Source organism: Diplotaxodon limnothrissa, linkage group LG3 (genome assembly GCF_057381915.1).
Source record: "Diplotaxodon limnothrissa isolate DT_005_m linkage group LG3, D_limnothrissa_male_GT1.1, whole genome shotgun sequence".
Taxonomy (NCBI): domain Eukaryota; kingdom Metazoa; phylum Chordata; class Actinopteri; order Cichliformes; family Cichlidae; genus Diplotaxodon; species Diplotaxodon limnothrissa.
The window spans coordinates 61,869,378-61,884,728 of NC_140598.1; the positions used below are offsets into that span (position 1 = coordinate 61,869,378).

The 15,351-nt window shown below is 39.2% G+C and overlaps 1 protein-coding gene across 2 annotated transcripts; it reads left to right on the top strand.

The window, feature by feature from the left end:
* Positions 1-290: 290 nt before the first annotated feature.
* On the top strand, positions 291-15,122 carry LOC146636798 (up-regulator of cell proliferation-like). 2 transcript variants are annotated; one of them, XM_085351060.1, is made up of 4 exons: positions 291-405; positions 5,490-5,548; positions 8,044-8,207; positions 10,325-15,122. In XM_085351060.1, exons 3-4 carry the CDS (start codon positions 8,162-8,164, stop codon positions 14,995-14,997), a joined length of 4,719 nt encoding a protein of 1,572 aa, XP_085207186.1. In that variant the 5' UTR covers positions 291-405; positions 5,490-5,548; positions 8,044-8,161; the 3' UTR covers positions 14,998-15,122. The 2 variants fall into 2 exon arrangements, with proteins under 2 accessions (XP_085207186.1, XP_085207185.1); XM_085351059.1 differs by having other exon boundaries at positions 8,123-8,207.
* The last annotated feature ends 229 nt before the right edge of the window (positions 15,123-15,351 follow it).

Here is a 15,351-nt window from a genome sequence, read left to right on the forward strand (position 1 = left end):
CTGCTCTTCATATATTTGACCACCAGAGGGCACTAAATAGTATTGGCTTCGAGAAATGAACCATTTTTCTATACAAGCTTCAATCCTTTAGAAAGCTTCACTTTGCCTCCAGTAAAGATCTGCAACAGCGCAGAATAAACAGAAAGAGAAGACTGCGCTTTAGTAGTTTTTCATTGGTGTCAGTGGTCAGAGTCATCGGTGTACAGTCATTGGTGTAAACTGTAGGGTGAGTGCAGTGGCTTGGTCATGAAACCGGAAGTGAAAGTGTTCATCAAACCGCGTAACAGGAGTGTTCTAGAAGGCGAGTGAAATGTGCTTCTGTGCTCTACAGTAACGGAAAAGTTTGCTTGTAAATCTACTGCATGAAGGAGAAAACAAGAGCCTGAAGGGGTGAAAAATACAAAGGTGGGTAGCTTTTTGATGTTGTTTTGTCTGGTATGTGTATATGGTATGTTACATGACACGCATAGAGCTTTACTTGGGTTTCCATAGTTTCGTTTTTAGAGTTTTGATTAGGATTTTCCCCTGTGATCATAGATCATTCTCTCAATGATGGATGTGTGATCACAGTCTCGTTGATTTATGGTATATTTCAGATTTCTCTCGGAGATACAAAATATTGTCGTATCTACACAATGGAAACCGTTCGGCACACGAAAATAGAGTGATGCAGATGTGTAAGTCTCACCGGTTCGTGTACGAATATAATTCATTTGTAGTTGTTGATGCTGTATAATGAAAAAAAATTTTTTTGTCTTACACCTAGATATGTGTTAGCACATGAAAATTCATTCTTTAAAGGCCGATTTTGAGTACACGATAGGAAAACTTCAAATCTGTTCACTGAAGCGTCCGTTTTTTTTATTCTCGTACAGCAAGCGTGACACAACCAGGAAGCAGACTTTAACTTTTTGAATCGTTTCTGCAGTAGTGATGGGATTTCCGGCTTTTTTTAGAGCACCGGCTCTTTCGGTTCGACTCACTAAAAAGAGCCGGCTCTTCAAGGTTCAAGGTTCAAGGTTCTTTATTTGTCACATGCATAGTTATACAAGTATAACACACAGTGAAATGTGGCCTGACACGCTCCTCGACATGTGCAAAAATTGTGGGGGGGGGGTGTAGAGGAAGAACATCATATATATATATATATATATATATAGTATATACACTGGGTGAATGTGCAGTAGTAGCAGCAAGCAGGTGAATTCTGTACATTAATATGAATAGACATCTGACATCTTCAGGTTGTTTTGTTGCTTTAATTAATTTATTGTTAACAATAATATAAAATTATGCACAAAAGGAATTACTAACGTAAAAAAAAGTGGTTTTATTTGTATATGTTTATATATAAATATATGTGGTGGTCCCTAGAGACAAAACACGTACAAACTCCAAAACACATTTCTAGCATGAACTGAACTTCCAAAGCAGAGCTACTAGATCACTTAAATTACACAATTGAAAGCATGTGTATATTGTTTGTGTATTTATACACAGGCACTCATATATATTCAAATAATTTAAAAAAAAGTTCATTTACCTGTTACTACCACACACCAAATCCGGTTGTTGGTACTTCTTGGCTTGTGTAGCCACTAGGTAACAAAAGCTCAACACTGCGCCTAGCATCCTGGAGCACTTCTGTTGTCTTTTGTACGTGTTTTGAGTTTTTATGTGCTTCTGAGTTTTTACGCGCTTCTGAGTTTGTACGTGTTTTTACGTGTTTTGGAGTTTGTATGTGCTTCAGAGTTCGTACGTGATTTGAAGTTTGTATGTGCTTTGTCTCTAGGGGCCACCGTAAATATACTTTTATTTATTCACTCCACATAAAATGTAATAAATAAATCATATAATACAAAAATCAACTATTCACATTTCAACTTTTAACTATTTAAATTTTCAGCTTTTTCCTTTTACAAATTTAAAGTGAAAACAACACAAAACACTGCAAACCACAACACAATTAAATATAAATTATAATATGAAAACAAAAAGAAGATGCATATTCTCTGTCATATGGGCCCGCATGAATAAACTTTCTGAATCCTTTATCATCTGCAACCGAAAATAGTTGTGGATGATTACTATACCTTTCTAATGTTGTTGTCCCTGCCTCTCTTTCTCTCTCTCTGGCTCTGTTCCTGTGCTACTGAGTGTAACTACCGCCCCTCCCCCCTCTGCCCAGCATAAAGCACAAGGCTCGCGTGCAGAGTGAAGCGGAAAAAAAGTGCGAGAGAGCGAGGGTGAGAGAAAGAAAAAAAAAAAAACAAACCCACATGACGGCTCGCGATAAGGAGCCGGCTCGCGTCGTTCACGTCAAAGAGCCGGCTCTAAGAGCCATTTCGTTCGCGAACGACCCATCACTATTCTGCAGGAGAAAATATAAGAGGAACCACGTGTTTCTGTCACTTTTGCTCAACTAGGACTTCTGGAGTGCTATGAGTGTTCTCAATTAAGTGTATGTATATGTAAGGGATAAGTAATAAGTTTTTTATGTAATTCAATAAAGATTATTTAACTTTAATAATCCTACTTTGGGGGAACATTATTAAAAAGAAAATAACTTTAAAAAATATTGCAGACCTGTTCCAGTCATGTCTGATGCTTTTGGAATTATGGGTAACAGGGATTCCAGGTCAGCCAATCAGTTCTTTTGGGTTACTTAAGAAAAGTTTTGATCCGAGATAGTCAGGGGCGGGACCTCTCTGATTGGCCGTGGTCCAGATATTCCTGTAGTCCTTCGTGTGTACGTTTGAAAGTGCAGGTAGATAGTGGGAGGTGATTAGCTTGAATAAAGCGATATCGATTCATAAAATCCCGAATCGACTTTTAATTATAAATGTATTTTGCCAGAAACACCAGAAGCTCAGGTTAAAGCTAACAAATCTATTCTAATCAATCTATTTCAACAATCACCAATCAGCTAAAACAGCAAATGAAAGCACGTAAACGGATTCTGCACAAAGACGTAAACACAAAGCGTGGACCCAACGCATCAGAATCAGCTTTTCTGTTTCTCGGCTTTCTCACCCGATGGCACGTACACAGACACACCGTCGGGGCTGAAAGCCGACATCCCACTGATTCTGATGTGTTGGGTCCGCGCTTTGTGTTTACATCTTTTTTTGTGCTAGACTCTGAGCTGCAGGTTTTGTCTCTCTCCAACCAAAACGCACTGAACCAGCAGCAAAAGAAGATCCAAACTGCACTTCACATTTGATAAATTTCATCATTAATTCACTTTTACTTTTGCTGGTTTGCTTCCACCACGATAAAAATCACACTTCATGCACAGCTCTTTCTCTCGGTGTACTTCAAGAACGGTTTCCCATCCCAGATCTCTGTTTTCTGCATTATTTGTTTGCTTACTACTCACCTTGTTTACAGCGCTGTCGGCCTCCTTCCTTTCTTTCTTTCTTTCTTTCTTTCTTTCTTTCTTTCTTTCTTTCTTTCTTTCTTTCTTTCTTTCTTTCTAACTTAAATGACCTCGGACAAAAAAGCCTAATTTCTGCTGTTCAATACTGAAGAAATTTAAACTTTTTAAAATTATATGCGAAATTGCAAAACGCTTGGCTGTCTCTAATCAAACCTCTGTAACTTTGCTCTGCTTCACTTCAGCAGCATCAGGTAATGTTCATATGTTGATTCATGGTTTTCTTCAGTTTTTGTTCTACTGCAGAATATTTTTAAGGTTATCTGCTATAAGTAGCCAGGCCAGGAAAATCTCCTTCATGTTTTTCTGTGTTTTATCCTCAGTTACTTTAACACAAAGACATCTTCTGTGGTGTTTACAACTCTGATAAAGTCTCACAAGTGTCAGTGCTGATAAATGATCAGAATTATAATATTTCTGACTGTCTGAGGCAAAATTGATTTGAATCGGACCTTGTGAATCGGAATCAAATGGATTATAGAAATCAGTGACGATACCCAGCTAGGCCTGCACAATAAATCGAAAATTTATTGTCATCACGATATCAGCCTGTGCGATGGGCCCATCGCAAAACACAGCGTAAACTGCGATAATTGAGTACCCTAAAATGTTTACACACGTGTTTTAAGAATTTACCAAACAAAGAAACCCCTTGACACATTTGACCAGTCGAATAGAGCCCTTCACAGCATTAACCAATCAAATGGATTAGAGGCCCGCCTCCTACGTAGGTGGGGAGCAAACAACGCTGCAGCAATGAGCTACTATGAACTCGTGGCAAAAAAAAAATAGTACCTCGCTTATTGTACTATGTGTCTCCGAACACGTCTGAGCACGTTTGCAAATATGTGATGTCTTGATAAACCGAGTAGATATTTGAAGTTTACACAGCTACATTCTCGCCTGAAAATATCTTAATTTATTTTGTGACCCAGAAAGAGTAATAAGAGTAACATTAAAACTAAGTAGCTGCCGCCATTGTTGGAAACTGGGCCGCGGTATGAATTCAGGGATATGGTGGGCCACGAAGGATGCACCCGACCCAAGTCTGCGCATGCGCGAATATATCGCCCATCGTCGATTATTGGACTTAAGATTGTCTGTTGGAAAATTTTTACATATCACCCAACCCTAGTATGGGGAAACCCTAAAATCTGGTGTTGTAGTAACAGTGTGGGGAAACAAATCATTCAGAAATAAGTCGCAATTATTTCTATTGTGAATGCCATGTCTTGGCTACTTTCTGCCCTCTACATAGTATAAAACTAGTAAAGACATCAGCTTAAATTTATATAGATGTCTGCTACTCTTAGTGTAATCTAACACTAACTGTGGGCATCACATATATTCTGCACCAATGCATCTCTGTAATCATCATCACAGTACTGCAAGCTAACCACTTTAGCCTGTACTGTCTGTTATTTAAATACAACTTTTGAATAACATAAAGTTAGTTACTTCAATTTGTTTTGCAGGACATTTTATGATACATAAAAAGCATAATTTCATCAGCATACATCATGTTTATATCCAGCATCTGTTAAAAATTACAGCTAAGCATTAAATTTCCATGTTGGCATGTGAGGTAAGCAACAGTGATTGATACATCAGTAGGATTGTCTTTTATGTTATTTTATTGTTAAGTAAAATGCAGATGTCTGAAAATCATATTTAAGTCCAGTAATGAAGTATTTATACTTTTACTTCCCACTTCTGGACATGTTGTTTTTTCCTACTTTCATATTTTATACTTTATTTTATACTATGTTCTAAAGGGTTCCATTTTATTTTGGAGGTAAACTACCTTTTTGGTTTGCATTGTACTTGATAAATTTTTAGTGTACAAGTTGGATAAAGGAACAAGCAGGTACTTCACTGAGCCGAATTATATTGTAGGCTTTCCTGCAAAGCAAAAAGAAAGAGAAAAGCCTTGATGTTCTTATATCTGGTGAAGTTATAAACAGATTGAATTTTTTTGTAAAGCTTGAATTCTGTAAAATGCTATATAGTCCATGGAGTATACAGACTTAGACCTGTCTCTCATCACTTTCAGAGATGGAGCCTGAGTAATTTAGAACAACAGTTGGATGACAGTCTGCACCCACAATGGAGGTAAGATGATATGTTGTGCATCATTAAATAAGTGCATGTAAGATAATATGTGGAGGGTAATTGTATTTTGATGTATTTGATGTATTTTCTAAAATACAGCGGTCCTTCGTTTATCGCGGGAGCTAGGTTCTAAAAATAACCCACGATAGGTGAAATCTGCGAAGTAGCCAGCTTTATTTTTTACAATCATTATTGATGTTTTAAGGCTGTAAAACCCCTCACTGCACACTTTATACACTTTTCTCAGACAGGCATGAACAATTTCACACTTTTCTCTCTTGTTCAAACACCCTCAAAGTTCAAACCTTCGTAGAAAAATAAGTCAAGTATTATACAGGGTGGGCCATTTATATGGATACACCGTAATAACATGGGAATGGTTGGTGATATTAAAGTCCTGTTTGTGGTACATTAGTATATGTGAGGGGGCAAACTCCTCAAGATGGGTGGTGACCATGGTGGCTATTTAGAAGTCGGCCATCTTCGATACAACTTTTTTAATAGGAAGAGGGCCATGTGACACATCAAACTTATTGGTAATGTCACAAGAAAAACAATGGTGTGCTTGGTTTCAACGTAACTTTATTCTTTCATGAGTTATTTACAAGTTTCTGACCACTTATAAAATGTGTTCAATGTGCTGCCCATTGTGTTGGATTGTCAATGCAACCCTCTTCTCCCACTCTTCACACACTGATAACAACACCGCAGGAGAAATGTCAGCACAGGCATCCAGTATCCGTAGTTTCAGGTGCTGCACATCTCGTATCTTCACACCATAGACAATTGCCTTCAGATGACCCCAAAGATAAAAGTCTGAGGGTGTCAGATCGGGAGACCTTGGGGGCCATTCAACTGGCCCACGATGACCAATCCACTTTCCAGGAAACTGTTCATCTAGGAATGCTCGGACCTGGCAGCCATAATGTGGTGGTGCACCATCTTGCTGGAAAACCTCGGGGAACGTGCCAGCTTCAGTGCATACAGAGGGAAACACATCATCATGTAGCAATTTCAAATATCCAGTGGCCTTGAGGTTTCCATTGATGAAGAATGGACCCACTATCGTTGTACCCCATATACCACACCAAACCATCACTTTTGTTGGTCCAACAGTCTTGGAGGGATCCATCCAATGTGGGTTAGTGTCAGACCAATAGCGGTGGTTTTGTTTGTTAACTTCACCATTCACATAAAAGTTTGCCTCATCACTGAACAAAATCTTCTGCGTGAACTGAGGGTCCTGTTTCAATTTTTGTTTTGCCCATTCTGCAAATTCTGTGCGCCGATCTGGGTCATCCTCGTTGAGATGCTGCAGTAGCTGGAGTTTGTAAGGGTGCCATTTGTGAGTAGCTAATATCCACCGAAGGGATGTTCGACTAATGCCACTCTCCAGTACGCTGTGGGCTCTTGCTGAATGAAGATAGGACAGCCACTGATGTTTCTTCATTAGTGACGGTTTTCTTGCGTCCACATTTTGGCACATCCAACACTGAACCAGTTTCACGAAACTTAGCAAGCAGTTTGCTAACTGTAGCATGGGAGATGGGTGGTCTCGTAGGGTGTCTTGCATTGAAATCTGCTGCAATGACCCGGTTACTGCGTTCACCAGATATCAACACAATTTCGATCCGCTCCTCACGTGTTAACCTCTTCGACACGTCAATGGCTGTGAACAAAGAGAAACTTGTAAATAACTTATGAAAGAATAAAGTTACATTGAAACCAAGCACACCATCGTTTTTCTTGTGACATTACCAATAAGTTTGATGTATCCATATAAATGGCCCACCCTGTAGAATGAAACCAAAGATCAAAGCCTGTTTTCAGGTCCAGAACATGGAAATAGAGCAGCTGCCAGAGAATTCAACATTATTGAATCAATGGAGGAAGCAAGAAGAATAAGTTGAGTAAAGTTTGACTTATCTGACTGTTTTGTTTCACTTATAATTCAAAAAATACGGTAACTTCTACCTTCCTTTAGCATGTCCAGAAGTCCAACTTTTTGTGCGATGGTTAGCATCTTCCTCTGCCTTTTGGGTGCTACTGCAGGTGCCTTCGACGGTGCAAAACGTTTCGTCGACATTGTTGTGTTTGTTGGGGAGAAAACTTATAAACATACAGTACAGCCCTTCAGAGTCACACTGCTAGCGATTGAAGATTTATGTAAATTTGAGAAGCTGAACTCATTCTGTACTGTACAGGAGATACGGTACGGAGGAGATTGGCTGTAGACCATTATCAATCAATCGGGACACAGAACATAATCCACTGTTTATTAAAAAAAAAGCATGCAAAATTGCACAAACAAAATCAGTGAAACAGCGAGGCTGCGAAAGGTGAACCGCATTATAGCGAGGGACTCATAATTGTTTTTTAAAATGAAGTCAACACTAGAAATGCATTTATTAAACATAACATCCTTCTCTCAACACCATGTTCAGGTGTTATATGGGTGTTAATAATCAGCTTTATACAATTTGTTTGTTCTGCAGAACTGCACAAACTGACGTGTTGCCGGCTTGCAGCTTTAACAACAACTGAGACTAACTACATGAACTGCTTCACACACAGAATCGTGAGACCAGAGGACATTATTCAGGCTCCGATGAAATGGACGACCTCAAAGGCCAGTCTGTTGAGACATCTGGAAACAAAGGTAAAAAAAAGAGGCGAGTCATAGCTGTTGGAAAATGGAGCAAACCACAAAATACTTAAAAAAGTACAGACATTCTGTACTTAAGTAGAAGTACAAATACTAGTGTTAAAAAATACTCTAGTAAAAGTTGAAGTACAGCTTCAGTGTCTCAAGTATTTTTGAATTTGAAATGTGTTATACTTGGCTTTAAAACTGTAATCAACACACGCGCTGGTCAATTTGACCTAACACTGCTCGTTTCTTTGAAATTGTGAGACTCCGAGCACAAACACACAGCAGACATACACAGTTGACAGCCCTGGAGGCTCTGGAACTCAGCTTTGATCATAGAGGAGGAACATGTGTCTGAAGATGAAGACCATCTTGAGGTTAATTCTGAATCTAATGATTCTAAACCAAATAAGGAAACTGCTATCCATATCCCTCCAAGCAAGACAATCACATCTGAAAATGGTGGAATATAGTGGTCATCATCCTCAAATACACATCAGGCAAAACTGTCTGCACAAAATATAATAAAAACAATGCCAGGGCCAGCATGAATGGCAGTGACTCGTGTGACAGACATCAGTCAGCTTTTGAGCTGTTCATGCCCAACTCAATACAGAAAATCATTCTCGAATGACTAATCTAAAAAGGTGTTTTTTGGGAGAGAATTGAAAGAATGGATATTTGGGGTTCTTGTGCTGGCTTGGGTCCATAAGTCAATGGATGAATTAACAGCCAGTCTGTGGGACGCAGAGGCATATTTTGTTTTTGCCATAGTGTCTCTGGAGACTTTGTACTTTGTCCAGAGTAATACGATTTGATGATTGAGAGACAAGTGCTGTGAGATGGGAGAGAGATCTGAAAAATTATTCCATTAAAAAAGTATTGTAAAATATAAAATAAAAAAAATAATTAAAAAAATCAATGTCATAAAAAATTATTGTATTTGTTTGAAGGTCCTTCCAAAGTACATTTTAAAAAAAGTTTTAAAAGACTTTTTTTTTTAAATGAAAATGGGTGATAATTCTTCATTGAACCATGATCTGTGAGATGTAAAGAACACCGACACTTTTAGATCACTAAACATACCCCAGGTCAGTTGGAACCAGGAAAATCATTGCTCTACCTGAGAAACAAATATGAGAAGAGACTTAATGTCAGAATAAAATAATAGTAGATGGGAATACAAATGTTATTTCAGTCTAAGTTTTTATTCTAATCAATGTAATCAGCTTGAATCAGAGAAAAAGAAGGAAAATAAAAAATAGCTCTATTTTCTGTTGCATCTGTTGTAGAAGGTGAGTTTGCTTATAAACAAAAAAATGAGTAGGAAAGAGGATAAAGTGGGATGAGATGGAGATGGACTGCAGAGTGAAGGCAAAGGGGCCAACAAAAAAACATTTCTGGTGACGACCTCATGAAGCTCATCGAGAGACTGCCAAGATTGTGCAAACCAGTAATAAAAACAAAGGGAGGCTATTTTGATGAATCTAAAATATAAGTAATAAAGAAAAAACATTAAATGTGAAGTTGTGTGCAAACTTTTGACATAGTGTTCCACTGCTGTGCCAAAAAAACAAAAAGAACCACTGACCACTTCAACCTCTGACTTTGGCACACAGTTTTGCCTCTTTCATCTCTCTCCATGCGACGATGTGTTGCACTGCATGAGGCAAATGGTGGTCACACCAGATACTGACCGGTTCTGGGTCCCCAGACCCCCAATAGCGCAAAAAACTGCACATTCCAGGGTGGCCTTTTGTTGTGGGCAGTCTGAGGTACACCTGTGCACTACTCATGATGTCAGATCAGCATCCTGATGTGGCACACCTGTGAGGTGGGATGGATTATCTCAATATGGCAGATGTGCCCACTACCACACATTTGGACTGATTTGTGACCACTGTTTGGGAGGGATGGTTATATTGTGTATCTGGAATGAATTTTAGGTCTCTACGTCCATCCCATGGGGAATGGGAGCAGTAACAAAGGTGTTGCGTTTATATTTTTGTTGAGTGTAGTTTGATGTTTGAAAGCTCGTTGTGACGTGTAATAATAACGTCCCTCAAATGTTAAACCAAAAGTAATGACCCTGTTCTATATGTTCTGTTCTGTGTTTATTTTCACAGTGACAAAGCTGGAAAACTTAATGAAGGATCTGGACATTGAACAGTACTACGGAGAGAAGCTAACACTTGGCAGAATACTTGAGATTGATCAGAAGACCATCACTGATCAACCTGTCAAGAGTAACTCAGACCTTCCATGGTGTTTTCTAAAGAAACTGATGATGGTTAATGTGACAGCTAGAAATGTGAAATCACTGTGTGAATCAGATTCTGATGATGAATCACAGGATTCAAACTTAGAGTTTGATGATCTGTTTGAAAGATCAAACTCAGATGATATGCTTAATCCCCTGGACATTATCACTACTCTCTTTCTGTGTTCTGATGGTTTCCTACAGCAGGAAATAGCACTGAAAATGTCCATGTGTCAGTTCTCTGTTCCTCTGCTGCTTCCAAATTGTGACACCAATCAGTGCACACTCATGCTGTGGGCCATGAGAGACATTGTTAAAAAGTACAGACCCCAGTCTCTGTCAGAGTCCAAGGGCTTCATTGAAGACAGAATCGTTCTCTCTGAACTTCCAATGATCTCTTTTGTCAGACTGGGTGAGTGCTCCTTGTCCAAGTCAGAGATTCTCAATAAGCTTCTGAGCAATTCTCAGCAACACCATGACACCTTTGTTCACCACAACATGGAGTGTGGTGACAGTCCAAGAAGAATATCCAACGGACTGACTGAAATTACTTGGTATCTTCCTTGTGGAAAAGCAAACATTGATATTTTCAGTCAGCCAGTGGCTGTAGCTAACCTTCGTGGGGACATTGCTTCATTTGAAACACAATACTCCTTTCTGTGCCAGACATCTGCAGCAGTTTTTGTGTTCTTTGACTATTTGGATTTCTCTAAGTGCAGTCTACTTAGCAACCAAAAGCATAAGACAAAGGTGTGCTTAGTGGGTAACTATGAGAGCAAGTGCTTCAGTAAAGATGCTTTAAAAGAAGTAGCAACCAAGTTGGGCTTGACTAAAAACATCATTATTAAGACAAAAAGTAAAAATGATGCAGACTTGGTAAAAGATCTGAGGAAAACAATCACAGATGTGGTTAATAACTCAAAGATGAAGATGACAATAGAGCAGATGGCAGACATTGCCCATGAACTGGGAATCCTGGTTGATGAAGACTCAAAAGAGTGCCAGACTGCAAAGACAAATGCTGAAGCCATCACTGAAGAAATTCAAGATATCCATATATTCAAAGAAGATCAGCTTCAACGGCAAGGTGAAATATGGAAAGAACTGACCTGCTTAGAGAAGGAAGAATTTCGGCTTAAAAAAGTTGGCTCCAAAAATATAGAAGATTACAAAAGTGAACTTCAGCTGCAGAAAGAAAAACTGAGGAAAAGGCAGAACTCTTATGACATGTCCACAGCTATGACATGTTTCATCAATGCAATATCAAGCCCAGGAACAGAGAGGTTTTATTTCCTGAAATGGATGCGAATGAACCTGGATAACCTGTCTCGTACAAAAATGTCTGAACTTCGGATGAAATATAAAGAAGAATGTAAGAACTCTGAGAACAAAGAGGAGATAAAGGAGATTGACAGACAAATTTCCAACAGCTCACTGGGGACTGAACACTTCTTCCGTGAAATGGGTCAGATCTATGAAGCCTCACTGTCCCTTTCACAAACAGATCCAGCACGTCAACAGCTGCAGCATCTGCCCAAACTGTGTGCAGAGTTGTTGCTTGATGGATTTCCTCTTGAGCTTGTAGATGGAGATGCATCCAACATCCCTCTCAGATGGGTGAGTGATGTTCTCTCTCAGCTCAGTGACTTGGTGTCTCCAAACAGAAAGATCCTGGTGGTCACAGTTCTTGGAGTTCAGAGCACAGGAAAGTCCACTCTCCTTAACACCATGTTTGGAGTGCAGTTTGCAGTCAGCAGTGGTCGATGTACTCGAGGTGCCTTTATGTTGCTCATCAAAATCAATGAAGACATGAAAAAAGTCCTAAACTGTGACTTCATGCTGATCATTGACACTGAGGGCTTAAAGTCACCAGAACTTGCACAACTGGACAACAACTATGAGCACGACAATGAGCTTGCTACACTTGTTGTGGGGCTGAGTGATGTCACCATTGTCAATGTTGCAATGGAGAATTCAACTGAAATGAAGGACATCCTACAAATAGTTGTGCATGCTTTTCTCAGGATGAAGGAGGTGGGCAAAAAGCCGAAATGTCAGTTTGTTCACCAGAATGTTTCCGATGTTTCAGCCCATGAGAAGAACTCACGAGACAGGAAACTGCTCCTGGAACAGTTAAATGAGATGACCCAGGCAGCAGCCAAAATGGAAAAGAAAGAGGAGAACAAGAGCTTCACTGATGTGATGGAGTACAGTCCAGAAACTGGGAACTGGTACATTCCTGGACTCTGGAATGGAAACCCACCAATGGCCCCAGTCAATGCAGGGTACAGTGAGGCTGTATATGAGCTCAAGAAAAACATCATCCACCTGCTGGGAAACTGTGAGTCATCTGCTAATGATATCTCTGAGTTTAAAGAGTGGATGACAAGTCTGTGGACTGCAGTAAAACATGAAAACTTCATCTTCAGCTTCAGAAACAGCCTCGTAGCTGATGCATACATGAGACTCTGCACAGAATTCAACAAATGGGAGTGGGAATTCAAAAAAGAAATGTACACCTGGGTAACAAACGCAGAAACAAGAATTTCCAATTTTGGTACAACTGCAGACAAATCTGGCTTTTCTGACATCAGAAAATTTCTCACATCTTTGGAAAGTGAAGCCTCCACAGTGCTGTGCACGTGGGAGACAAGACTTCAAGAAAATGTGACACAGTATTTCAAGCAAACAGAGGGTCATGTTTATCTTGTAGAAGGATACAGAGAGGAATTCTCAAACAGTGCAACGAGCCTTCGGTGTGAAATGGAGAGAACTGCGTTTAATCAGCTCACAGCAGCAGCAGAAATCAGAGAGGGAATGATAAAACTTGATGAAATTAAGAAGAATGATACAAAGGAGATTGAAAAGGCAGTTTGTGCACTAATTGATGAATGTCGGAAAAAGAATATCCAAATGGGAGAAACAGAACTGGAAAATGAATTTCACAAGATGTGGAATGACACTCTGAAGAAACTTTCTTTTTCTGAACAAAAGACAACAAATGTCTTCACCAGCGTATCTCACTACCTGAGAATCAATCTGTCACACAGGGGGAGTCATGCATGTGAATTATTAAGTCAAAAAAGTCTGCAGGATTGTGGAAAAGAGCCTTTCAAATATACAAGTGAGAACCTACTTCGCAGAGCTACACATGCAATGGCTAAATTTTTCAACATTCAAGATCACATAATGAGTGTACGGAAACTGGCTGACAGCATCATAGATACCTGCACTCAGTTTGTGAGTGAAACAGTAAAAAGAAAAAACAATTACACTGACACTTACATCCAGGAGATCCTACACATGATTGATGAGAAACTACAAAACAATCAAGATGTTAGGACAGACATCGAGTTTGAAGTTTCTCTGAAACAGCACATCTGTGGATTTGCAGCCAGAAAGTTTCAGAAAATGCACGAAGATTTCATCCAAGCAAATGATCCCTACAGATGTCTGATGAAAAACAAGGAAAGGTTTTGTGATGATTTCAAAGACATCTTTAATAAAAGAGACCAGTGTCAGAAGAAGGCAGAAGAATTCACCAACCGATGCTTGAAGCCTGCTGTTGTAGACTTTATCAGTCAGTCCCTGGGTCCTAACATCATTGATAAAATGCTGACATGTGAGCAGTTCAGCAATCGAATGTCCTTCCAGTATTCAGTTTTACTGGATTTACTCTCAAAGGATGATTTTAAAAACTATGTGAGCTATATTGACTCATATGAGAAATATGTCAAGATGTGGATTCACAAACAAATAGTGGAGCACTTTTCAACTGCGTCAATAATGTCTGAGTTTGAGGACCAATGTCTCCAGTCATGCGTCATACACATAAATGGTGCAATCAACAAGGCAAAAACAGGAAAGAGCGATGATTTGAAGACATTTGTTGAAGATATTTGTAAAGAACTTGGTGATAAACTGGTCATTTCCCAGGATGCTCTTGGTGCTTTCATGATCCTGAACAATGCTGACAAGGAACAGTTTGCTCGCTGGCTCACAGTGTCTGTGGATAAAATGGCAAAAGATCTCAGAACAGAATTCCAAACATTGAACTTTGAAATGAAACTAAAACACCTCAAAATGAATCCCCAGAATGAGCTTTTTAACAAACTGGTTGGTTGTGGCAAACAGTGTCCATTCTGCAAAGCTTCCTGTGACGCAGGAGGAGGAGGCCATACTGAGCACTTTGCTCTACTGCATCGGCCAGAGGGTCTGGGTAACTACAGGTGGCTAGGAACACAAAAACTTGTCACTGACATATGCTCCTCTCTCGTGATCAGTGACAACAGCTTTAGATGCAGTGCTACAAACAATGAATGGCACCCTTATAAGCGTTACAAGGAAATTTTTCAAGACTGGAAAATCCCTCCAGATGCGAGCCTTGAAGCATCAGACTACTGGAAATTTATAATGGCAAAGTACAACAATGATTTTGCTAAAAAATGTAGTGCAATACCTGCTGATATCCCTTCAGCTTGGAAACAAATCACAAGAGATCAGGCAGAAAAAAGTCTCAGAATGTCGTTTCACAGCTAGTAAGAGGAATTACATTCTTCCTCCTATTCTTTAAGTGCAGAGAACACATCCAATAATGTGATATCAGATCACTGTTATGATGTAGATTAATGTACATTAGCTACTATGCCTCTACAATACCGTAATACGAGAACATTTCTTTTACTATTGCTCACATTGACATGAGTTTGCAGTTAACACCTGAAATGAAAAAGAATCTGCTCAAAATGTGCCTTGTTTTGGTTTTGTTGTCATTTTATATTTTTTTCAAATATACATTTATGTTTCTCACAGATACCTGAGTCTGTATGAGGTATTATTCTACTAAGACTAAAAAAATCATTAGAATTTAATGTTGTTTTTATTTCCGAGGTA

Coding starts and splice junctions, on each gene's coding strand:
- LOC146636798 (XM_085351059.1), top strand. Junction 8,208..10,324: donor TGAGACATCTGGAAACAAAG/GTAAAAAAAAGA, acceptor TTATTTTCACAG/TGACAAAGCTGGAAAACTTA.